The 26427-nt window shown below is 52.4% G+C and overlaps 1 protein-coding gene across 1 annotated transcript in view; it reads right to left on the bottom strand.

The window, feature by feature from the left end:
- Positions 1 to 26427, bottom strand: part of PCNT (pericentrin) — a 96749-nt gene that overhangs the window by 68935 nt on the left and 1387 nt on the right. Inside the window, 13 exon segments of the mRNA XM_032630312.1 lie at positions 1562 to 2084; positions 3366 to 3817; positions 4526 to 4731; positions 5513 to 5669; positions 10151 to 10229; positions 10483 to 10723; positions 12182 to 12293; positions 14220 to 14356; positions 15033 to 15207; positions 16122 to 16177; positions 17749 to 17950; positions 19605 to 19682; positions 24854 to 25060. Coding sequence (XP_032486203.1) covers positions 1562 to 2084; positions 3366 to 3817; positions 4526 to 4731; positions 5513 to 5669; positions 10151 to 10229; positions 10483 to 10723; positions 12182 to 12293; positions 14220 to 14356; positions 15033 to 15207; positions 16122 to 16177; positions 17749 to 17950; positions 19605 to 19682; positions 24854 to 25060 — 2625 coding nt within the window.

Below are 26427 nucleotides of genomic sequence, written 5' to 3'. Positions count from 1 at the left end.
GCCACACCAGCTCCACCTGCAGAGAGCGAGTCCACAGGGCCCTGACTCCCACACACACCTCCCACCTGCAAGATGGGAAACACTCCACGTGCTTCCTACAAGTGCGTTTTACACTAATAAAATTAAGCCGTGGTTTAAAATACATAGCTTTCTCATGTAAAAAATGCGTACTTCTTCCTCTTGATATTCTTTTAGAACTTCATCTTCTTCAAACCCTATAATCCCAGGGAATCTAATTTAAATCCACAGGCTGGGAACAAGCCCCCTTCCCCACACATCCATCTGCATGGGAGGAAACTGAAGCTGACACTGAGAGCTCACTGGACTGGCCTGGGGGTACCACAGCGCTCCAAATTCACACCAAAAGGACACCTCCCAGGGAGGAGTTGTGACACCTGCCCTGCGGCCTGAATTCAAGGACAGGCCAGAGGCTCATGACCCCAGGTGGAATGTGCTCAGCCCTCGGGTAATTTGTTCAATATCTCGCCTGCAGGGACTTCCCTGGTGGTCCAGTAGCTAAGACTCCATGCTCCCAAAGCAGGGTGCCAAGGTTCAATCCCTGGTCAGGGAACTAGATCCCACATGCCGCAACAGTTCTCACGCCGCAACTAACGATCCCGCACACGGCAACAAATATCCCGCGTGCTGCAACCAAGACCCAGTGCAGCCAAATAAAGAAACATTTTTTTAAAAAAAGGAAAAGATTTCGCACGCAGACCACACAGGACAGGCAGAGCCGGAGCATAAAATGAAGCCACCACGCCTCTCAGCACTAGGCTGCCTTTTTCCTTCCATCCTTAAACAAGCTAAACCAGGAGCAAAGGAGCTTAAAACCCCCCTGGGAACATCTCATAAAGCACGTCTCAGTCACGAGCGAAGGTTCTACCTGGCCCTTGTGTTCTCACAAGGCTGAGATTTCCTGCTTTGTAATTTTGGATATCTACTTCTTAAATACGTGACAGAAGTATGAAGGCGCCAGAACAGGATCATTCCTGAGTGCCTGGCGCGCACACCTGGCCCAGTGGGCCCAGAGCAGCCCGTCCCCACACTGAATTCCCGCTACGTGATGATGTTCTAGCCAAATAAATGCATCCTATTCGCGACGTACAAGTGCCATGGGTCTGCAGATGAGGAAACGGGAGCGCTGGCCAGGGCAATGGGGCCGTCTCCAGAAGCTCCTTTCATACTACCGCTGAAAGCACCTGCCAAGGGGACAGTTGCTGCTCTTGACACAGGACAGAAGGTTTAATCTCACAGAAATCGGTAGAGGCCCCAAGGAGCGCTCTGAACCCTTTGAAATCTCACAGGGAACGCTGTGCGCAGGCACAGGCGCACGTTTTTCCAGGATCAGAGATCCAAAGCCTTCACCAAGGAGCCTGGGACCAAAAAACGCGTAAAACTCACTGTTCTGTACCCGCCTCACCAGGAAACCCACCGCTGTCCCTGGGACGGACACACACACACACACACACACACACACACACACACACACACGTGCAGCTGACACACATGGGCAACAGAAGACACCAGTCCTGGGGAAGGGCAAAGCCCCGCACCTCACCTGGCGAGCTCCGCACAGCCAGGAGGCTCTCACACCCTCCACGTGCTCTGTGTTCTCTCCCGCTCTCAGGCCGTTCTCTGTGGACTGGGGCTCTTCATTGTGTTTCAGCTTCAGCTTCTCTAACACCCAAGTCAAGACCATGTGGTGAGAAGCATCCTCTTTCTGTAGTTGCTCCTCCAGGCCCAGCAAGGTCTGCATCTCAGACAGGTAACGCGACTCCAAAGCGTCCAGGCGTGACGCGTGTCTGCTCTCCAAAGCACTGATTTCCGCAGCGTGTTTTGTCTGCAGCTCAGCCACGCGGGCTTCTGAGAGAGCCCACCACTCTCGCTCCAAAGAAGCCCTCAGCGCGTCCACCTCAGCCTGGTGCCGGGTCTCCAGCCCCGCCGTCAAGGACAGGACGTGCTGCCGGTGTCCCTCCTGGAGCAGCTGGAGCTCGCGGGCGTGCTTCTCCCGGGCCTCCCTCAGGAAGGTGTCTTGCTCTGCAGCGAATTTCTCTGTGATTTCTCGACGTTCTTCTAAAAACCTGAGGAGACAAGCCAAGTGAACATGGAGAGCCAGCGTGCAGCCACAAAAGCATCAAGCTCACATTCCTCACAGGAGACACCACTTTCTACTGGTGAGACCATCGTGCCCAGATCTTCCCTGCTCTTTCCACCTCCCGGGGCTGCAGGTGGTCTGAGCCCCACTGCCAGCCGTGAGCGGAGAGCCAAGGGGCCCACGAAGCCAGAGGAGCTCGGACGCCAGAGCCCAGGCGTCCCCGGTCACAGACTGAAGTACAGGACGCCCAGCAAGAAACCACACACACATTTCCACAGACACCACAGGGAAGCAGGTGTGACCGCTCCTTGGGAAGGAGAGGACCTCAACAGGGAAGGGGCGGCGGCATTGTTCACAGGAGCCAACAGGGCTGCAAAGAGCATTCAAGAGACCCCCAAAACCCCTTCGGGGTGAATTAGGGGCATGAATTAAATGAGTTGCAGGTGACACTGGCTAGCAAACACAGAAGCAGGCAGACGCCCCTCTAACTGAAGCACCCAGCACCCCAGCAGGGAAGAATCTCTACAGGGCACCCATTACACATTAGCACCACATGGTACGTTCAGGTGAGTGACAAGAGCTGGGATGGGATTCAGGTACTAACTGTGGACCAGACACCACGAAAGCCTTTCCACTGATCAGCCCATGCAGGAGGGCGCTAAGGCCTCATGAGTGTGTCCACCGTGCCTGCGTCCTTCCAGCTCACACGGTGGGTCAGGATTTGAACTCAGTTCTCAGACCCCAGAGCAGAAGCTCTTGCACCTGCCTCATGACGCTGGGGAGCAGCTGCCGCGTGAGAAGCAGCAAAACCAACAGTAGCTCCGGTGACATCAGGGCTCACCAACACCCCTGGTCACTACAGCCCAGATGTGCAAAGAGGCAGCAAACCAAATCACACTCTAAATCTACTTAAAGCTTCAGAGAAGTACGTACATAGTTCAGAAAAACTCTTTATTTTTTTTCAAAAATCTGTTTGAGTTTAAAATACACAAGAAACTTCAGAAATGAACCACACGTCCTTATGATAAATGAGGCTGAAGTTCTGCTACTGAAACCGTAAACCGTGCAAAGAACACAAACGACTGTCACAGATGCACGCAGGGCAGCGTGGATCACGGGACAGGGGCTCCACAGGAAGGACGGGGGTGCTGCTGCTGCCAGCAGGTCCCGCAGCCCCAAGAGCCACGCGTGCCCTCCTGGGGACCGGCCTCACCCAGGCAGGCGGGCGGCTCCGTACTGAACAGGCGGCCACAGGAACGTCACCCACCTGCTCTGGGCCAGCTGCAGCTGGAGAGCACAGTCCTCCTTCAGATGGTCCCGGTCCGTGGGGGCCAGACCACCGCCCAGCTCCCGGCCACACTGGCTGCACTGCAGAGACTCGTCCCCCAAGAGCCCCAGCTCCAGCTGCCTCAGGCGGCCCTGCTGCTCCATCAGCGACCCCTCCAGGTCCAGGATCTGGGCTGCCTGCTGGTCCTGCAGCTGCCTCATTTCGGCTTCTCGAAGCTCAAACCTGTGCATCATGGACAGCTTCTCGGACTCAGCCTGCTCCCGCAGCTCGAGGAGCAGCTGCGTCGGCCTCTCTTCGGCCCCTCTCCTCGGGTCCTCACTCGTGACTTCCCACTCGGCCTCTCTCTCGCTGAGTTCTCGTCTCATTAGCTCAAGCTTCTCCTTAGCGCTCTTCAGTGCTTCCTGGTGGGCTTCAACTAAAGTACACTTCACCTGCAGAAAGCACAATTTTATTTAAGAAGGAGGAAATTAAATGAAAAGATCACTGGCAGCAACGACCCAAATCCATCTCTGAAGATGGAGAAGTTCCACAACATACAAGCACTAGTTCCATATCACACTGAACAGAGCAATGGCAATGTTTCTTATCCTGATGGGAATAAAGGAGCCTAAAATGCACAAATATAAGACTCTTTGCTTAAGTAAAACGTGTGTGCATCCCGGCACCTGGCCCCGACTGTTACCTCTGGGGCTGGCAGGTCTGGACACACACGCAAAGGGGAGCTCCTCTGCGGTGCCAAGACCAGCACAGGGGATCAGACACGTACGGGGCCTCCCGTCAAGGGAAGGCCAACCCCGCAGACAAAGGAACCACCACCAGCCAGGACGGAGCCACAGGAGAGCAGCAAACAGCGCCAGGCCAAGTCTCTGGACTTGCACAATGAACGTTCCAGGTTCTACAAGGGACCCCTCGGAGGACTCCGGCCAGTTGCCCTGAGCGCTGGAGGCCCCTGTAAGGAGCACACTCGGGCCCCAGCTCAGGTGGCATCCCAACCCAACCCCGAGGAAGGCACCCAGCAAGCAAACACTGCTCCAGGTGGAGGGCGTGGTGGACGTCGGGGGCTTGCGCTGACCCTGACCGGTTAACACGGGGCCCCGGTGGACGCGGGAAGTGCAGAGTGGTGAGGTGTTTCAACTTACTTGCTCCAAGTCCTCTTTTAGGCGGATTTCGTGCTGCAATTTCTCGTGTAAATTTCTATTTTCTACTTTTAAGAGGTCGATTTCTTCCTTGAGCTCCGTCAGAAGAAGCAGGAGATGAGCCTTGTGCATGGTTTCCAGACCCAAGTCTCCGGCTGCCCCCTCCAAGGCCGTGCTGTGTGCACACAGGAGGGGCACCCGGGCGAGCTCTGCAGGGGACCAGGGGGCAGGACCGTCAGGCTGACCCGCAACTCAGACTAGACACCTACCTTCAGAAGCCTCAGACAACTGCACGAAGATCCTGAAACTCCCCGTGTGGGCTTGGTGTCAGAAGTGGACATGACACACCCATCTTCAGCCAAGTGGTCACTGAGCCCCAGGGCCAGACGAGCAGGCCCGTGCTGAGCGGCCCACACCTCCTTCCGCCTGGGTACCGGGTGACCTGGCACCCCCAGAGCTCCTCTGGCCAGAGCCCATCACCGTCCCAGGCTCGATGAAGAGCCAAGCGTGGCCAAGGCACCGGTTGGCAGGAATGTGCCGAGCAGCGGCCGTGGGGCACCCCTCACACAGGAAGGAGAACAGGGAGGGCAAGACGCCAGCAGGCGTGACCCAGCTCTCTGGGCCGCATTCTTCCCCTGGCGGGGACCCTGAGCCGCCGGCCCTCACAGTGGGACCCTCTGCCTTGCCCCCCCCAGCTCTACGCAGGACCCACCCTCTCCTGGGCTTGTGTCCAGGGCCGGCCTTACGTCTGCTCTCCTGGGTCCCTGACCATCCCCGGGGAGGACCACAGCTTCTCCGTCCCCGTGACCCCAGGCAGGCCCTCTCCTGACACGCCCAGGCCTGCTCAACCCCCGAGGAAGGGCCCACGGCGCCCACACTGCAAAGTGAACGGCCAGTGTGTGCAGGTGGCTCTCGTGGGAATCAGTCACCGCCCAGAACGTCCCCTGCAGGCCAGACTCCCGGCGACCCAGCAGCACTGAAGGCACGCACCTGGGCCGGGCTCTTCCGAAGGCCCCACATGCTGCTCCCCTTCCAACACCTGGGTCCCCGCGAGGCCCGCCTCCTGCTGGACTTCCTGGGAGGACTTCCCCGCTGCTAGTTGGCGCTGGTGGTCTCCTTCTAGCTGTGTGTGCAACCCCAGGCTCTCCTTTGGGAAATCACAGAGAAAACCTTCTAATGACTCTGTCAGCCTCGTTCCTGAATCCCTGCCTCCCAGGGAACCCCCCAGGGGACCCACCCCCACGGAACCTCCCACGGAGCCTCGCCACGCATGGGCACGCCGCCTGCTGCCCCATGTCTCGCTTCCAGCAGGGAGGCGGGCCTACTCCACCGACGCCAAGCTGTGGGCACTGAGTCCCCCACCGGACCCCCGTCCCTAGCCCTCCGCACCCCGGGCCAGGCCTCCGGGACCAGCCACACGGCCAGGGCCTTGGTGCAAGGCGCCCTGCTCCACCTGCGGCTCCCGGGTTTCTCCTCACGCCCTGCCCTGCGCTTCCCATCCAGAGCCGGGTGCTGGGCCTGCCCCCCGAGGACGACACTCTGGAGTGCAGGGTCCGAGAGGCTCGAGGCAGTGTCAACGTTTCCTGTGCCCTCAAGACGCAACCAGTCACCCCATCTTCCTCAAAATCACAGAGAGGCCACGGCAGCCTGAATGTCCAGCTCTCAATAAGCTTGAGTTATCTTTTAAGTCAAGACTGGAGTCCTCATACGGTCACAGGAGAGAACGACTTGACTGACGGGTGGACTCGAGCGCCCCCAACACAACTTGGCTTACAAGGGTCAGGCTTCCCAGCAAGTCGGACGAGAGCGACTCGCCATCCCGGGAAAGAAAAGGGGGCCAGCACCTCACCCCCACCAGGCAGCAGCCAGTTGCAGACGACAAAAGCAAAGATAAACACAGGGAAATCCTGCTGTGCCTGGAGCCTGGGGACGGGGCAGGAGCCGAGAGCAAGGGGCTCCCGGCCCCTGAGCAAAGGGCAGAAACGTGGCCGTGACAGCCACACAAGCCAAAGGACACTCAGCCTCAGGGACAACCAAACGGTTGCAGCCAGAGAGACACTGGCCAGGGGTCGGCGCCGACCAGAGGGGCATGGGGGTTCCCAAACCCACCTGGGGGAGCTCCACCAGGCACCCTCAGTCAACATGGCGCGCCAACACGCCAAATATACGCCACGCACGCGCACACACCGCACATGCCATGCGCCACACATGCGCCCACACACGGGACTTCTGCTTAAACACATGTATACTCTATCGTTTTTATATTCCCTCAGATGATAGGAGACATAATTTAATTCATAAAACCTATGAGGAGAAGAAACAGTGAAAGAGGTAATCAGTAAGCCAAAGGTGACCAACTGCTGGAAGACGGGAATCACGGATGCTCACAGAGGTTGAACGGGGAGCCGCCTGAGAGCTGCCCAGACACCCGGGAGGCTGGGAAACGGGTACAGGGGGCACAGAGGTGACTGCACGACCCCCAGGGGCTGTGGACCAGGGAGACTGGCGTGGGGACCCCACTGTGCTCCTCCTCTCAGGGACCCCAGCAGGAGGCTGGTAGAGACCAATGGCCTCAGGAGGGGAAGCCACCCCCCAGCCCCCAGGTGGAGCCTGCCTGGTCAGACAGCCCCCCAAGACCCCACGGTGCCTCACGCTTCGTGACGGCACAGCCTCAGGTCACCAACCAATGCACGGACCACAGACGCCCCACACAACACAGAGACGCAGACGCACGGAGACGCGGCAGGAACTACACGGAGCCTCAAGAGGCCTCTTAACACCAACGGCCGCCTTCAGGGAGGAGACCAAAGACACCCCGTCCCTGACGCTGAGCAGAGGACACAGGAAAGAACACAGAACAAGAAGGCAAAGCCCCAGAAATTAAGAATGACAATGGAAATAAGATAGCCAACTGCAGAATTAGAGGAGAGGGCAGAAAAAAATCTCACCCCCCCAAAAAAAAAGCCTAAAGCAACATAAAAAGAGAAATGAGAATTGAAGGAAACCGGTGGTTCCAGCCTGGAGGTGCAGTGTGAAGCTCGCGGGAGTGTCAGAGAGAGAACAAACCACACGGAGGAACAGCTGTCCGAACACGCTGAACAGCTGCTCAAGACTTCCCAGAAGTGGAGACAGAGTCAAGGCCCTGCCTGTTCCTGGTGTGAAAAGTGGACACAAGCTGCCATCTCAGGACTCCCTGGAGCGCGGCCGGGGGCCCAGCCATGCCGACAGCGCGGCACCTCCACCGCCAGCGCCAGGGGCAGGAGGACAGGGGAGCCACTGGCTCCTCGGAGCTCCGCATCAGAACAGGCGCAGAAGGCTTCCACTGTCACAGAGAGCTGTGTGAACACCGCTGCCCACAAAGGTTAGAGATGCCAGAAACAAACGGCATGGAGGCCGTTCAACGAAGAGAAACGTAAAGGCCAATAAAAAGGTGCCCAGCACGCACTCACCCCAGCGCTTCACTCTCCAGTCATCAACACGCACGACGCAGGCGGTTGGGGAGCTCGTGGAGAGCGGCAGTGTGACCGCGCCTGCATGGGATGCAGGCAGGACCCGACCTGCCAGCCACCCGCCTCCAAGTCATGCCATGAACCTCGGGTTGTTGTTTTAAACAAGCAGACACAATGCAGCCTGTGGAGTCACCAGAGACACAAAAGCAAGCCTCCCTCTGCTTGTCAGTGTCACAGAAGGAAGCTTTTGTGAAAAGGATGGAAATTCAGATTTGATAACATAAAGACAGTCCAGTTCCCCACTAAAGATTAATGAAACACAACCTTTCTCAATGTTTATGGAGACGCTCATATACCTCAACAGCAAAAAAAAAAAAAACACCTGATTAAATAAAAAACAGGCAGAAGACCGAACAGATACTTTTCCAAAGAAGACACACAGATGGCCAACAGGCACATGAAAAGGTGCTTAACATCAGTAATCCTCAGAGAAATGCACATCAAAACCATGAGATACCCCCTCACACCTGTCAGAATAGCTATTATTAAAAAACCAACAAATAACAAAGGTTGGCTAGGATGTGGAGAGAAGGGAACCCTCGTGCACTGTTGGCGGGAAAGTAAACTGGTGCAGCCGCTATGGAGAACAGTATGGAGGTTCCTCAAAAAATTAAAAATAGAACATCATCAAAAAATGCTGGAGAGGGTATGGAGAGAAAGGAACCCTCTTGCACTGTTGGTGGGAATGCAAACTGATAGAGCCACTATGGAGAACAGTATGGAGGTTCCTTAAAAAACTAAAAATAGAACTACCATATGACCCAGCAATTCCACTACTGGGCATATATCCTGAGAAAACCATAATTCGAAAAGAGTCATGTACCACAATGTTCACTGCAGCACTATTTACAATAGCCAGGATGTGGAAGCAACCTAAGTGTCCATCGATAGATGAATGGATAAAGAAGACGTGGCACATATATATACTGGAATATTACTCAGCCATAAAAACAAACGAAATTGAGTTATTTGCAGAGAGGTGGGTGGACCTAGAGACTGTCATACAGAGTGAAGTCAGAAAAACAAACACCATATGCTAACACATACATATGGAATCAAAAAAAAAATGGTTCTGAAGAACCTAGGGGCAGGACAAGAATAAAGACACAGACCTACTAGAGAATGGACTTGAGGACATGGAGAGGGGGAAGGGTAAGCTGGGACGAAGTGAGAGAGTGGCATGGACATATATACACTACCAAACGTAAAATAGATAGCTAGTGGGAAGCATAGCACAGGGAGACCAGCTCTGTGCTTTGTGACCACCTAGAGGGGAAGGATAGGGAAGGTGGGAGGGAGACGCAAGAGGGAGGAGATATGGGGATATATACATATACATATAGCTGATTCACTTTGTTACACAGCAGAAAGTAACAGAGCATTGTAAAGCAATTATACTCCAATAAAGATGTTAAAAAACAAAAAGAACTACCATATGATCCAGCAATTCCACTCCTGGGTATTTAACCAAAGAAAACAAAAACACTAATTGGAAAAGACACACGCACCCCAACGATCACAGCAGACCCTATTTACAACAGTCAAGATATGGAAGCAACCTAAATGTCCACCAACAGATGAATGGATAAAGAAAATGTGGCACACACAAACGTACGTACATACACACAACGGAAACAGTACTCAGCCATAAAAAAGAAGGAAATCTTGCTATTTGTGACAACATGGATGGACCTTGAGGGTGTTATGCTAAGTGAAATAAGTCAGATTGAGAAAGACAAATACTGTCTGATCTCACTTCTATGTGGAATCTAAAAAACCTGCCTCATGGAGAACAGACTGGTGGTTGCCAGGGGTGGGAGAGGGGCTGTGGGCAAAATGGATGAAGGGGTCAAAAGACGCACACTTCTAGTTTGAGGATAAAAAGTCCTGGGGTGTCGTGTAGAGCACAGGACTACAGTTAACAATGCTGTATTGTGTCTCTACAGGCTGCTAACAGAGTGGGTCTTAAAAGTTCTCAGTGCAAGGAAAAAACTCTACCTCTGTGTGGTGGTAGACGTTACCCGGACTGACCCTTCACAGCACACCCAGGCATCCAGTCATCATGTCATAATGTCCTGTGGCAGCTAGACCTCAAAACAAAACAACAGTGTCCCATCACCTCGTGCTGCTCCAGCTGAAGGCCGAGTTGATCAAGACGGTCTCTTCCTTCTTCTTCAGGCGTCTCTTCTGAACAGGCACTGGATGAACTGAGAAACTGTGCTGTAACGACCTGACACGGGTGCCCCTCCACCGAACTCCGCTGTCCCTGGGATCCCGCTTCTGTGCCGAGGACAGGATGACCGCCGGCAAGGGGGCGCAGCGGGGCTGGCGCCGACCCACCCCGGCAGCACAGCGCTGTCTGCAGCCTGCGCGCAGGTCAGACCAGCGCCCAGCTTTAATGTCATCTTGTCTAGACCCCAATCATAAACGTGTTCTCCTGCGCTGCTTTACCTGATTCCCTCAGCCTCCGGCGGGGAGCTGTCCTTCCCGCCCTGCAGCCGCTGCTGTAACAGGGTCAGGTCCTCCTGGTGGCCCCTCTCAGCCTCCCTCAACTTCTCTTCAGAAGAGATTCTCAGCTGTTCCAGTTGAGCCTCGTGCCTGGTTCTCTCCTGCTGCTGCTGCTCTAAGGCCCGCGCCAGGTGTTCTAGCCCCTCCACGTGAGACGCTTGGGCCAGGAGCTGCTCGGGTAACTCTTTACAGGATGAAAGTAAGCCATCATCTCAAAATGAAACACTTAGGGGAAATCAGAAGCTAGTTAAGAGCCTGCAGTGTGGTGCTGGGGGCAGAACTGTAAAAGGTCCCCCCATCCCAGAACCCCTGAATGGACCCTCCAGGGCTTATGCTACGTGGCACAGGGGGCCTCGCACAGGGAGACCACCCAGGCGGCCTCAGTAAACCCCAGAGCCCTGAGGGCAGAGAGCTTTCTCAGGCCAGCACAGACGTCAGGCGGATTGGAAGTGTGAGAAGCACTCCACGTGTTGTGGGGGCCCTGAAGACGAGAGGGCCGCGTGGCGAGGAACGGGGGCAGCCCCTGGGCCGACAGCCAGCAAGGAAATGGGACCTCGGTCCTACAAGCACAGAGACGGGACCCTGCTGACCGAGGGAGCCGGGCCAAGGCCCAGCCCAACGTCTGGACTTCGGCTGTGGGTGACCCTGGGTGGTTTCAGGCTGCTGAGTTGGTGGTATTTTGTTAACGGCAACAGAACAGTAATGCAGACCGTAAGAGAACTGTCAGCCTCACAGTTCTGACCCAGAGGGTGCTGCCAGCCAGTCCACCAGAGCTAGTTATTAGCTTTCAAGTAACAGGGATGGAAACAGGTCACTATCCCAAATCAACGTTCCCCATGAGGGTCCTTAAACGCACGGGGGAGGGTGCAGTGGAAGGCGCACACGCTGAAACTGTGTGTGAGAGCACGCCTGAAGCCCACCCACAGGTCAGTCCGCCAGCTCCGCCTGCAGCTGCCCGGAGCCTGACTGGGGTGGGGACGGGAGGCCTATCCACCCACCCAGACCGTCAGGTGTTACTGCGGGTCCCTTCTCATAACTCTGCTCTTTGCTCCTCAGCAACACAAGGGCAGACCCTACAGTTCCAGGCCTGTCTGGAGAGACAAGCCCACGTCTCTCTGCCCCATGTCTTGTGACCTCCTCCCTCTGAAGGTGCCACTGGAGAGCAGAGACTCCTCTGACTTGGGGTCTTGTGAGGGGGAGACCCAGGTGAGCTGCCCTCAGTAAACGTGGCATCACCCTCCCAAACCAGAGCTCAGGCCCCCAGGAGCCTGACAACACCTGACGCAGGTGAGCTCACAGGACGCAGGAGGCAGTGTACACCCACGACCCGAATGCCCACTGAGAACTGCGTTTCGACAGCGCTCAACCAAGCCCCAGCGTGAGCCCAGTCGCACACGTGAACGGTGCGTGTCCACACGAGGACACAGGCTGCCAGAGTCATTGCTCACCAACGCGCCTACGAGGAAGCCAAGGCTGCCACCAGCAGCTCTGCACCGTGAAGCCACAGACCTCAAAATTCACAGAAGTTTACTAAGCCACCTTCTTGGGCCTGCAAAACCGTTAGGTCCTAGCTCGGGGCTTCAGCAGGGGGAGCTCAGCCCTAGCCGCTGGGAACCTGGATTCTGAACGCGAGGCTCCTCACCACTCGGCTCCTGCCTGCTGGACCTTGCAGACTCCAGCTGGGCCCCCAGGCGCCGGATCTCCTCCTGTGACTGGGCCTGCAGCTCCGTGTACGAGGCGCGCAGGTTCTCCAACTGGAAGAGAAGGCGATGGTGTGGGAGCCCGACCAAGACCCAGGCCCGAGGCAGTGCCGGTGATACCCGTGCAGCACCCGATGGGCACCAGGTGAACACGCGCAGTCTCAGCTCAAGCCCACCCACCTCCAGGAGGCCCCGAGAGCGGACCAGAGGAACCCGCGGCCACCGCGGCCTCTCATGTGGACGCCTCCCAGGCCTCGGCCTCGTTCCCAGCAGAGACCTGTCCCCCTACTTTGTCAGGGAGGGTGGATGGGCCCCCTCCATCTGTGACCACGGGCTCCCTCACCCTCGTGTGGCCTGTGTGGTTTTCTCCACGTTCCCTGGTCAACCTTTCCGGGAAGCGACTCTTTCAGGGATGAACAGAGCTTGCACACCAAGTGTGTGCCGAGGGCCAGCCGGCCCTGCACCGCCGGAGCTGAGAGTGGCTCCACCTGCCCTCCCGGGGCCTGGGTCAGGGTGGCCACCCAGCACCCCAAGTCACAAGCACAGGGCCGAGCGCTTCCGGGGGAGCGTGGGCGGTGCTGGCCTGTGGCTGCTCTGCTGCCTTGTGGAACGGGCCTCTCCTCACCCAGGGCACAGGGCGGAAGGTGACCTCCGGCCACCTCTCTCCCTGGATGAGGGACAGCCCGCAGGGCCCCGCCTGGCCCTGGTCCTGCCCGGCCAAGCTGGCTTGTGTCTGGAGGAGAGCGGGGAGAAGCAGGTGCGAGAGCCGCAGACACGGCCCCTCCTGGGCTCCACGACTCTCCTCCCTGCAAACCCACACACGGGCCTCGGCTAACTCCGTCTTCCAGTTATTTCCTTTCTAATTCCTTGAACCAGTGCTTGGGGCATTGCCTGACTCTTGGTCTTGGTGATAAAGGCCCTTCAGGTCCTTGAGTGAGATCTGGCCACATCACCCACATTTCGGTATGTAAAGTTCCAACGGAAAAGAGTTCTGAATACGTGAGCCACAGAAATGTTTCTTGCTAACTTCTTGTTTATTGAGTCAAGGTCAGAGCATGTGCCCTTGCACCCCTAATGGCTGGAGCCTGTAGACATCCCAGGGGCACTCGTCAAGGGCACGAATTCTCCAGGTGTAGGACTGAACACCATCATTAAGTCAAAGTCACAGACTCTATATCCTGACATGGCTCCCTACCATATCCACCAAATACTGAGGGTCTCTTTAAAGAGGGGCTTAAAGTATGGAGGTCCCTCAAAAACTAAAAATACAACTACCATATGACCCAGCAACCCCACTTCTGGGTATATATCTGAAAAAATGAAAACACCAATTCGCAAAGATACATGCAGCCAATGCTCATAGCAGCACTATTTACAACTGCCAAGACAGGAAGCAAGCGAAGCATCCGCTGACAGACGAACGGATAAAGAAGATACAGTGCATATGTACAATGGAACACGACTCAGCCACAGAAAAGGACTGCTGCCATCTGCAGCAGCACGGGTAGGCCTGGAGATTACCACACTAAGTGAAGTTAAGTCAGAGAAAGACAAATACCGTATGATATCACTTATATGTGGACTCTGAAAAACAGAACAAATGAATGTGTACACAAAACAGAAAAAGTCACAGTCATAAAGAACCAACTAGTGGTTACCACTGGGGAGAGGGATGGGGAGAGAGGTGAGTTAGGGGTAGGAAATTAACAGGTACAAACTACTGTGTATAAAATAAGCTACAAGAATACACCGTACGGCACAGGGAATACAGCCAATATTTTATAATGAAGTACAATCTTTAAAAATTGTGAATCACTATGTTGTCCATCTAAAACGTACATAATATTGTAAATGAACTATACCTCGATTTAGAAATAAACACAAACATACACATATTAGGGCTTAAGCTTTAGGCAACAACAGAGTGTGAAAGGACCCCAATCCGAGATCTCCCCCAGCCCCCTCGTACAAGGCCTCTACCTCAAGCTGCTTTTCCTTTTCCTTTTCTCTGAATTTCAGCTCCAGGTCTTCCACGTACTGGCAGTGTTCCAACTGCAGGTCCGCGCGTAACTTGCTCAGGGCCGCCTCGTGCTGAGCCTCCTGAGTCTGAAGGGAAACTGGAGACGGGCACGAGCCTCACTCAGCTTGTGACGACACAGCGTCCTCCTCCTCAGTAGGGGCGGCTGCAGGCACGGCGGGCCCCCCAGGCTCTTCCAGACCCCGTTCTCAGGACTCTGCTCTCTTCGGGGAGGAAGGGAAGGGAAGCCACAGGCCAGCAGACAGCATCTACTGACCACTGGGCCCCACCGTGTAACAGAAAGGGAACAATCACAAACTACTTTTTCAGTAGCAATTTAGTAGAAGAACAAAAGATTTTGTTTGTTTGCAAAAGATTTCTCTGAAATGAAGGTTTCGGAAGGTTTAGGGAACCTGAGATGCCTGTGACCAACGAGGAGGGACCCCAAGGCTGACTCTCCTGCCAGCCAGTCACATGGCATTTTTTCTGGGATGACACACGAAAACTCAGTCCCCTTCCAAACTTGCTCATTTTTTTTTTTTTTTTTTTTTTTTTCAGTACGCGGGCCTCTCACGGTTGTGGCCTCTCCCGTTGCGGAGCACAAGCTCCGGACGCGCAGGCTCAGCGGCCATGGCTCACTGGCCCAGCCGCTCCGCGGCATGTGGGATCCTCCCAGACCGGGGCACGAACCCGCGTCCCCTGCATCGGCAGGCGGACTCTCAACCACTGCGCCACCTGGGAAGCCCCAAACTTGCTCATTTTAATGAGAGACTCACATTCAGCCTGATTTTTGTCTTGAAAAACCTTCTCCAACTCAGCCTTCTGTTCTGCCAATTCTTTCTTAAACTGGTTTTGTAAATTCTCCAGTTCTGACCGATGCCTTTCCGATAATTCTCGGCGTAGCTTTTCTAAGCTCAAGTCTCTCTCGGATTCCCAGTCTTGCTTCAGGGTCTAATTTAAATAAGGAAAAAGTAGATGATGGCCAACAGTTTATTACTGCGGTAAAAAAATTTCAACTGCGCATTCGAAAACCGTCACCCCCGCCCAGACCAGACTGTGAGTACAGGACACAGCTCGGGACGTCCAGTCACACAGGAACAGCAGCACCTGCAGGCAAACAGCCCAGGACACGAGCACCAGGACCACCTGCCAGAAACAGAACTGGTCGCTGAGCAAAAGCACAGGAACTCGGCCGGCAAGACAGGCATTCGTCCCCCACGCAAGACCCGGGCACTACAGCGACACCGTCGAGCTCTGACGGGGTCAGGCTCTGTCCCAGGCGCCCTAAGAAACGAGTCCCCTCTGTCCAGCTCAGAGGGCAGGGGCTGGGGCACAAGGCCATCCTCCACCCACCGCCTGTCCAGAGTGGCCAGGGCACACCTCTCCCCTCAGCCTGACGTCACACATCCCCTAACACTACACACTTCCTCGGCCATCACTAGCGCCAACGGCCCTTCTACAAGCGTAGCCTTGAGAAAGGGATGGGTCACAAGAGTCACGCTCATCCCACCCCTCCACCCCCCGTGGTTCCCCGAGGCCCATACACGTCACTTGATCACCAACTCTGTGGCGTCCACATCCCCCGTCCGTGAGGACCAAGGTCTGTGTCCCAAGCACAGCCAGGGCCGCGCCACAGGGCTGCTCAGAACCAGATGGGAGGAAAGAGACTCGCATCACACCAGGCAACACAAAAGCCCACAACCAGCTGCTGTGATGAATTCACATTGTGCAGAGAAAGCAGCCCATCATGCTTCACCCCCGCGACTCCAGCTCTGACTGCATTTTGTTAGAATCAAGGGGCGGGGTCCCGGGTGGGGATGAGGGAAATACCGCGTACACGGAATGAATTTTCTTATCCTGTGTACCTCTATCATCTGGGCATTTTTCTCCATTTCTGATTGTAGCTTCTCCTTCAGGTCAGCTGCAAGAGAAACATAAAAAGTCGCTCAGATCACCGCAGCTCAGACTTTTCCACAATCTGATCCCCCAGGAAACGAGAAGGCTCCCGGCACCTCTGGCCGCTCCACCGAACACTTGCCGACATTAACAGGACAGGACACGTCTGTGAGAAACAAGCAGGTGATGATGTCTGGGTTAATTAGCAAATCACACTCATGCCTGACAAAGGACGGGTGACGTCCAGCCAGAGCGACAGTCCAGGAGGACCGGGCGAGGCCAACTCTGGGGCTTCACAGATCACTGAGCGCTGAGCCTGCATCATGCTTCTGCTTACAGGGACCTCGGCCCATCCACTCCACACTAGGCCACTGTGCACCCGGGGCCCCGTAGTCCAGGATCCCGCTGAGCCAGCTTCCAGGCTGGGTGCTGGACCACAAGTAAATGGAGAGAGGTAAAGACGTTCTAGGTCCCAACAGCTCCCCGCCTGAGAGAAGAAGCACAAGAAAAGAGGTGCTAGGCAGAGGAGGCTGGACCAGCGGGCACGGCCAAGCGTGGGGTTGGGGAGGAATAGCACCAGGTGACAGCCAGCAAGCCCTGGGCGCGAGGAGGGCGTGGGGAAGGCGGCCTGGACAACTCCAGAAATCACGCAAAGGCCCAGAAGCCAGCCTCCGATGGTAGGTCCCGCCGGGTCCACAGGGGCCCCACCTGCAGCAGAGCTTCAGGGACCCGACGGCAGGGTGGGCCTCTCGGGGGACCGTTCCCAGGGGTGCACATGGAGGAAACAGCATCGAACAGGCCTAACTAAGGAAGGCATATTTCATATTTTTAAAATTTAACAAAAGCAGGGGAGGACGTGGAACTATCTCCTTGTGTTTGCCTGAATCTAGGTGAAGAAACAGGCAAGGCATCAAAGGACCGACAAGGCTGCTCCTCCAGGTGGGTGGGCCCCCAGGAGAGGGAGACTCTGCAACCGGGGCAGGTCACAGGGAAACGGGCCAGGGTCTCTTCTCCGGGGGAAGAACGTTCTAAGCATGAAAACACGAAAAGCCACCAAAGAGTTGCCTTTAAACACTTTAAGTGGATGAATCATGTGGTACATGAACTACAGCTCAATGAAACTATGTATGACTTTTACAAAAAGTACTAACAGGGCTTCCCTGGTGGCGCAGTGGTTGACAGTCCGCCTGCCGATGCAGGGGACGCGGGTTCGTGCCCCGGTCCGGGAGGATCCCACATGCCGCGGAGCGGCTGGGCCCATGAGCCATGGCCACTGAGCCTGCGCGTCCGGAGCCTGTGCTCCGCAGCAGGAGGGGCCACAACACTGAGAGGCCCTTGCACCACAAAAAAAAAAAAAAAAAGTACGAACGAAAGATATACCAAGAAACATTAAAATGAAATCATATAAGTTCACCTTGAGGCCAGCACATCGCCAGATTGAGAGGCACCTGAGCCACCACCTGGCACAGGGCGCAGGGGGGGACAGGGGTGGGGGCGGGGGCGGGCTCCACGAGGCCTGGTCGCACACAGAGGCTCAAGCACAGCACAGAAGCCAGGCGCCTCCGACGACACCCGCGGGCCGGCCGCCGAGCGTACCTGCCTCCTCCCGGACCAGCTCCAGCTCCCTGTACGCGCGGCTCTGCAGCAGGGCCCGCTCCTGCGCGTGCCGCCCGGCGAGCTCGGCACGCAGCTCGGCCAGCGCCGCCTCCTTCTCGCGCTGCAGGTGCGCCTGCGTCAGCTCCAGCCGCGCCGCGTGCATGTCGCTCAGGCTCAGGCGCAGCACTTCCAGCTCCAGCTCCTGGAGGACACCAAGTGCAGTGAGATAAGCCAGGCCCACGAGACAACTACACGATTGCACTGCCCCACTGCCGTGAAGCATGTAGGACCGCCAAGTCACAGAGACAGAAGGTAGAATGGCGGCTGCCAGGGGCTGGGGGGCGTCGCTTAGCAGACGGGGTTTCAGGTTGACAAGATGAGAAGAGTTCTGGAGACGGATGGTGCTGACGGTTGCATAACCGTGTGAATGTACAAACACCAATGAACTGTGCACCTAAAGTGGTTAAGATGGTAAAATTTATGAGTGCTTTACAATTAAGAAAAGGACTGTGACAAAAACGGAGGTTGAGGGAGTATAAATGGAGTTTTAGTAATTACTATGCAAGAGGAAGGTGAAGCTGTTGATTAAATTTAGATTTAGATAAGTATATATGTTGTATTTAATAACCTCACCATTAAAAGAATAGAAACTGTATATTATTACTTCAAAATGAACAAAGGGAGAATTTTTTTTTAATCCCCTGATAAAAAATAATCCAAAGAAGGCAAAAAGGAGAAAAGAAAGAAACAAAACAGGCAGGACAAATAGAAAGCCCAATTAAACGTCTGATGTAAGTACAAGCGCATCAGCGATTACAGCGATTACATTAGATATAAGGGAATTCACTGCCCAGTAACTGTGAGAGTCAGTTAAAAATCAACCCTATGCTGCTCACCAGGCACACATCTCAAATAGAAGGATGCAAAGATGCTGAAGGTAAAGGAGAGAGAAGACCAGAACCACGTCTGATCCATTCACACAAAGCTCTACGTCAGAATCGGCCAGGAGCGTGCTCACTTCAGGGTGGGCAGCAGGGAGCAGGGTCCAGCACCGCCCTGCCCCTGAACTGTAGAGACCACGTGCTGTTCACGGTGTACTCATCTGTTGGGCTATATCTAAGTTTTGTGTACTTTTCCACAAAGATGCTACAAGTCGCAGTTTAAAACAAGTATGAAATGTGTATTTAAGGCTGGGTTTTACGGACCCCACTAGAGACCATTTCTCCAGGCCCTGCCAGGCCCTCCTCTGAGCTAGATTTCTCCTGCAACAATGCAGACTAAAAACCAAACTTGCGGGCTTCCCTGGTGGCACAGTGGTTGAGAGCCCACCTGCCTATGCAGGGGACACGAGTTCGTGCCCCAGTCCGGGAAGATCCCACATGCCGCGGAGCGGCTGGGCCCGTGAGCCATGGCCACTGAGCCTGCGCGTCTGGAGCCTGTGCTCCGCAACGGGAGGGGCCACAGCAGCGAGAGGCCCGCATACCGCAAAAAAAAAAAAAAAAAGAATGGATTAAAGAAAAGTAATCAATTCAACACTCATGGAAGTCACACCAAGCACTGTGGTACAAACTGGGACGGTAAGACCAGCGCCCAGCCGGCAAGCCCGTCCCCCAGTGCGTCTCGCGTGCGGAGCTGCCCACATCGGCATGGGCATCGAGGGCCAGGCCCAGGAGGCACGCTGACCCCACAGGACCCTGAGTGAAGGAAGGGCGACTCTCCCTTCCATGCCCACCACCAAGATCAAAGGTCACAGGAAGACCGCCTCCAGCTTCCTCAGCTGGCTCCGGCCCCCACGCACGCAAGGGAGGCGTCCTCAACCGGGACACACCTTAACCAAGAACCCAGGAAAGGCATACCTTCGTCATCACCCCAGGCTGCTCCGGACCGTCGTCTTCCAGCTTCTGCAGCGTCCCCGCTCCACCGGGCTCCTGCAGCTGGAGGGGAAGGGCCAGGAGCATCCACAGCGGCTCCAGGGGTAGCCCGCCGCCGTCGCCGCCCCCCCCACCCCCGGCCCCGCCCACCTCCAGGCCCGCCAGTTCCATCTGCACTACTCTCCTTCTACACAAATCTCACGCTCTAAACATTCTTTATGTAACCTGCTTCCCTAATGATGTCGCTGCCCGATTTTTAACGAATTCTGCTTCTTTTATTTCACCGCGTACTTAACACAAATCACTAAACTTTAGTTGCTCAACACATATTTTCTAAGCTCTTAACTTTATATAAATTCAAATATTTCATCTTAAAGATTTTCCTTTAGATAAATCTTTTCCTTAATAATTTGCAGAAGAGTATTTTTAGTTTCTTTCTGTAAATCACCTCAAAATTGAGTTTAAAGCTTTCCAATGAATTTTCTCCCAATAGTTTTGACCCATAAGTTTACAAGAATTGGAGCTTTTATCTGCAGGAAGGCTCGGTACGCACGACTTGGCGACTCGCGGGCGGCTTCCACCTCCATGTCCACCTCCACCTCCAGCCCCGACCACACATCACTCTGCCGCTGTCAGGGTGAGCGTTAGCGTCTGCTGGACCTAACTGCACTTATCAAGTTTCTTTTCTGGTCAGTTATAACTGCTTGAGAGGACTGGCATAATTTTATTCCTTCTTACAGGTCTTCCAAAGAACAATGAGAAAATTTACTTTTTTTTTTCTAGAGTAAAACATTTTACCTTGCAATCACTACCAGACCCCTGCATCTATCTAAGACACAAAACGGATCTGAGCAACCTTGCTTCTCCCATATCACGATGCTATTTCATCATCCTAAGGATTGTTCTGTCACACTCAATTATTCCTAACCACACCAACACCACCTTAAATAATGAGGGAACAGAAGAATGAGGGAACCACCTAGAAGGACGAGGAACAGTGAACTCATCCACCCTCCAGTTTGCTAAGTGACTGGAGAGGCCATCTCAGTAGCCTGCTTTCAACATGACAATTCAGGGACTTCCCTGGTGGTCCAGTGGTTAGGACTCTGAGCTTCCACTGCAGGGGGTGCGGGATTCCATCCCTCGCTGGGGAACTAGACTCCGCATGCCGCAGGGTGTGGCCAAAACAAACAAACAGACAAAAAGCATATCTAAGGACAAACAAAACTGAAAAGGGTCGTCAACACTGACGCCACAGAAGAGTATTCCTACGAATAACTCCATACCCCAAACTGGAAGATTAGAAGGACACATTCTGAGAAAAAGCACAACTGAATAGTCTGGTAACTGTTCAGTAAGTTGACTCTGCAATCAAAGGTCTTTCCACAAAGAGAGCTTCAGTCCCCAACAGCTCCACCATCTTACACCAGCTCATCCACAGAGCAAAGGACCCTCTCAGCGCGTCACGTGAGGCCAACAGAACCTCAACACAAAAACCTGACAAGAGAAGAAAATTACAGGTCATTCTCTCGCAGGACACACTTTTTCTAAATAAACTGAGAAGACCATATGACTTTTCTCCTTTAGTCTCGTAAGTGAATCACACTGATTTTTTTGGAATGTTTGACTAAGCTTGCACTCCCCTAAAATACACTCCACTCCACACCCACCAAAACTGTTAAAATAGAAAACAAATGTCAACACCAATCACAGATGTTATGGAACAAGGAAAACACTCATATGCCACCACTGAAAATATAAACTGAACAACTGTTTTAAAACACAGCTCAACATACCCAAGTTGAACGTATACCTAAATACTGACTCAGACATTAAATATCTAATTACGGCCCCATAGAAACGTGTTCACACAGACACCAAGAGACTTGTATGAGAATGTTCATAGCAAATGCCAATCAACAGCGGAACAGAAAAACCAAGGTACATCCATACAGCAAAATACTATACAACAACGAAAACGAAAGAACTATAGCCTTTAACTCCTAAAGGATGCTGGATAGGAAGACCCAGACTCAGGACATGCATACTGGATTATTTTATTTATAAAACACTCAAAACCAGCAAAACTAAACCATTCTTCTAAAAGTCACGGTGCTCCATACACAGAAAGTTAACTTGAGATGGATCACAGACTTAAACATAGAAACCAGGCCATCAAGCCTCAAGAAGACACTGGGGATTATCTTCACAACCTCAGGACTAGGGGAGACCTTTTGGACAGGACACAGAAATCACTAACCATAGAAAAAAATGATAAATTCAACATCAAAGTTAAAAATATTTGCTTATCACAAGACACCATTAAGAAAACAACTTAAGCAAGGTAAGCAAGACTAGGAAAAATATTCAAAGTACATATATCTAACAAATAACCTGCGAATGCTAAACAATAAACTTCGGAAAAATAAAGACAAAAACAACTACAGGTTTCCCCCACTACCAGAAATAGAGCATTCCTATGAAAGCTTTCATAAACCAAGATGGCATAAAGGTAAAGAAGCAATTAGATTTCTTCATAAAACTGAAAATCCTCTTTGAATCTCTTTCTGTTAGCAGAAACAGGTACTAATGTAGATCTTTTGTAAAAGTGAAGTGGTGTAAAGCGAGCTTTCGAAAAGTGAGGGGTGGCTGTGTAGACAAATATTCTATAGTTAGTAAATTTATTTTACTGGCATGAGAAGTAGCAATTCTGAAATTAATTTGTGTGTATTTTAAGATTGAGCAAATAAGTAAAGATACTGTGGATAAGCCTCTTCCCCATTTTCTCACTATGGGAAAAAGGAGCTAAAAATAAGGAGGGGGAAAAGCTAGAATAAATTCTGTGCTGTTGGATTGGAATTGAAGATATTAGTGTGAATTCATGGTTTTGATTATACATGCAAATAGACAAATAGATATAGATATGTGTGTATATACATACATTTATATTTTCTGGCTCTGTCTATTGAAACAGCCTAGAAGCAACCATACCCCGCAAGCAATAAGCACACCTAGCACCCAGATCTTGGATTCTAAAACCATGCTCCACCGAAAGGAACCAGGGCTCCTTGAAGAAATGGCTGGTTTGGGGCTGCAGAAGGAAAGGACAAAATAAGCCTAGAAAATCTTGGTGCCAGGAATTAAGGCGCCAGAAAATGATGAGGGCATGTTAAAAGGTTACATGCCAATTCAAAGGCACTCCCAGTGGCCGAATGTATGTATTTCAGCAACAAAATAAACATTGATATGATGGATTAAAACCCGTAATCAAATAAGTATCTAGGAGTCCATGCTGATATAAATAATTGAATAAATAAACTGCGGAGAAGCAACAGTTCCTCCTTAGAGTAAAATGCCAATTAATATATGTAGATGGAATGATGGAAACAAAGTCATCATTTGGCCAACACCATCACAGTAATTACTGCAGGCAAGAATCTTCAATAGAAGCTAAAACTAATGGAAAGCATCATGAGAAATGGAGTATTTACAGGGTCTCTAAGCACCTCCACATAATATACTTATTAACTACAAAGGGGAAAACAAAAACTTCTCTGTCAGCAGAAATCTGGCAGGCCCCCCAGCAGTGAGACATAGCTACCACCACACCACCTGTGCTTCTTCTCAGGATGTACTCAGCAGACATCATCATCACTTCCACCGTGTTCCTGCCAAAACGCACAACCTGACTTCAATCGGAAGGAAACATCAAACAAACCCAAACTGACAGGGATCCTACAACATAACTAGTTAGTACGTCACAAGTGTCAAACTTATAAAACACAAAGGAAGACTGAGAAACTGTCCAGATTGGAGGAGACTAAGGTGACAAGGCACTGAAATGCAATACAGAATCCTGGACCAGAAAAATCGGAAAAATTAGAACAAGCTCTATCAATCAGCTCACAGTATTGTTTCAATGTTAACTAAAACTGACGTGATTTATACTATGATTACATAGGTGTCAATATTTCAGGAAGCTAGGTGAGGGATCTCCAGGAACTCTGTGTTATTTTTTGCAATTTTTTTGTGGGTCTGACATTTTAAAATGAAAAGCTAAAAACCACAAAATCTTTAACTTAAAATAAAAAAGACTTGCCTGATTTGAAAATAAAAATATGAAATTAATAAATGATATTTACATTGCGAGGCTTTCTCCTCAAAGAGCCTAAGCAGGAAGCATACAGAGCAAAGCCACTGAGAGTCAGGGCTCAGCACTCTCAACGTGGCTTCCGTGGACTCAGCTGTGACCCGCAGCTCGACCCCAGAGAAGCAACAAGAGCACGAACATGAACCGAAAGTAACATCCAGCCTCAGGTCCCTCAGACCACAGGGAGTGGAGGCAGAGTGAGCTGGGCACAGGCTGGTCCAAAGACTCAGGCACCAGGGTTCTGGGCAGCTGCTCCCCAGGCAAACTCGGAGCGCCACGGCGAGGTCTTCCAATTTTTCCAAAGAAGGAGCATTCTATAATACATTTGTAGGTAGAATATCATAAACTTTATATGCTAGCAATCATTCCTTTTTTTGCAATAAGGCAGTCCAGACACAGCATGACTTTTGAGTCAAATTCTGCCCTCAACCACCAGTTTTCAGCTCATTCTAGCAAACACCTGCCCCTGCCCTGCTGCACACAAGTTAGGGGTACTCCCAGTTCAAGTACACACATGAGAGGAGGCCCCAAGGAGACCCACATGCAGGCAACCAGGAGGCCCAGAGAGGCCATGCACCCTCAACACCCAGGTCCACACCCGCCCCTGCAGCTCACAGGGCCTCGAGCAACAGACAAGACACCATTTCTGTGACACCTTCAGCCCTGCCCTCCTCACCCCACATTCAGAAAGGCGGGAAAGGACAAAGACCAACAAGCAGGTGGATTTGACAGCAGGTGAAGGGATATTACGGCTTAAGTGTCCAAAGATACCTGTCAGGGGGGCTGATGCACAGCCACACCCGAGGAACCCACACTTGTCAAACTCCCGCTACCACGCCGAGCACCAATACTGACCCCTGCCTTCAAACAGTTCACCCCAAATTTCTCAAAATCATGGGGTGAAGAAAAATCTTTAATTAGAAGTGAAACCACAAAAATATATGCCCCTTTTGCAAGATAAAATAAAACCCCCTTTCCCCACTTTTGATAGGCAAAAACAGACCTAAGACCACTTTTAGTAAATTACGCTAGCAATAACCAGGAGATAAGCAAAACGTGAGAACACAGAGCCGAGCAAATCTACCTGAGGGGCTCCTGCGCCATCAGGGGTGTCGCTGCACGACGCGTTCTTGCCAACGGCCCGGCCTCCCAGGAGTCCGGCGGCCTCGGACGCAGCTACCGGACTCTCCTCCTGGTCAGCCGCATCGACAGCCGCGCCCTTCCTCTTCGCCGGCGTTTTCTTCGAATGCGCACAGTCACCTTTTGTTTTTCTCTGTCGGAAGTGAGCAAGCTGCGCAAAAACGTAGAGAGGTAGTAGAGACAAAGGTAAGTGAGGAAAAAGTAACAGAACCACAAAGACAGCAAGCTTGTGGGGAACATGAGGCTCTGGGGCTGGCTCAGTCCACACGGCCACACCTGGCCAGACTCACATCAACCAGGCCCCGTCCCAGAAACACCACCTCCATTAACATCTACGATACTGGGAGTTAAAGCTCAGAATGACACCCGAAGAATCTAACAGTAAGGACTGTTAATGATGCCTCCAGACAAAGGAAAGCAATAAGGCTGACGGGCAGAATAGCTGTCCCAGCCCCTGACAGTTTACAGAAAAATTCAAAAATTATAAAGTACATCTATTTTAAAAACTGACAGCTTAATCAAGGCATGTTTAAGGTTTAAAACTATATAGAAAAGCTAAATTCTCCCTTTTTGCCCCATTTTCCCCCAATCAGGGAAATACATAGCCTAGCCAAAACTTCCTTGCCATAGATTCTGAGACAAGGTACAGAAATAGCAAAAAATTAATTAAGCCAGGTCAATCTAACATCCTCCTTTTTGGAATCAGATGTTCTATTTTTCATGACGCAGCTCACCAAAGCACCAGGGACCTCCGCAGAATGTCCCCATCAGAAGGCACACCTGGCTCTGTTCAGTCCCACAAATCTGAGGGTTTAGACTGTTCACACACCATCTCCCACTAACACCTTATTCAAAAGGTAGGATAGCTAACGTCAGCTTTTCACAGGAGGACAAGGTCCTTCAAATGACAACTCTGGTCATAAAAGCAAATGCATCTAACGAATGTTTGTATAAATGATAACAGAAGTGCACAATTTCATGGACACAGGAAAATCACAAAAGGCAATTTAAGTGAGAGAAACCATCTCCCAAGAACAGACACTGCCTTCAAAACCAGTCCCAGATTCGTTTCTTTTGTGCCCAACTCCATCAAATCTAACTGTCTGTGAGATCCCTTCCTGCATCACAGACCCAGTCTCTGGCCTGTGGTCACCCAACAAGAAGCATCTGTTTCTTCTCCCAAGGTGAAATCTTCTCATCACCATTAATGCTCCTTCAAGCAACATTTAGGCACATTTACAAACCATGGTGAGCTCAGGGAAAACAGTGAGTATTAAACTCTGGCTCGCTTCCAATCTCCTTCCTACGTACCAGGCACATGCAAAGGGGAAAAAACACACTACAGCCTCACTCTTCAAACCCCAGTCAGAAGTCTGACCTGCACAGGAAGCCCAAGGAGGCAGCTCTGTCCTCTGCCTGTCACCACCTCACACCACTCACCATGTGTTCTGAGTGTTCCCTTTAATGCAGTGGCCCTGTGGTTTCCTCAAGGGAAGGAACTAGCACGGAACTGAACAC

The sequence above is a fragment of the Phocoena sinus genome, chromosome 4 (assembly GCF_008692025.1).
Source record: "Phocoena sinus isolate mPhoSin1 chromosome 4, mPhoSin1.pri, whole genome shotgun sequence".
NCBI lineage: Eukaryota > Metazoa > Chordata > Mammalia > Artiodactyla > Phocoenidae > Phocoena > Phocoena sinus.
Note: the sequence above shows the minus strand (reverse complement) of the source record. Positions and strands in the feature narration are given on the sequence as shown.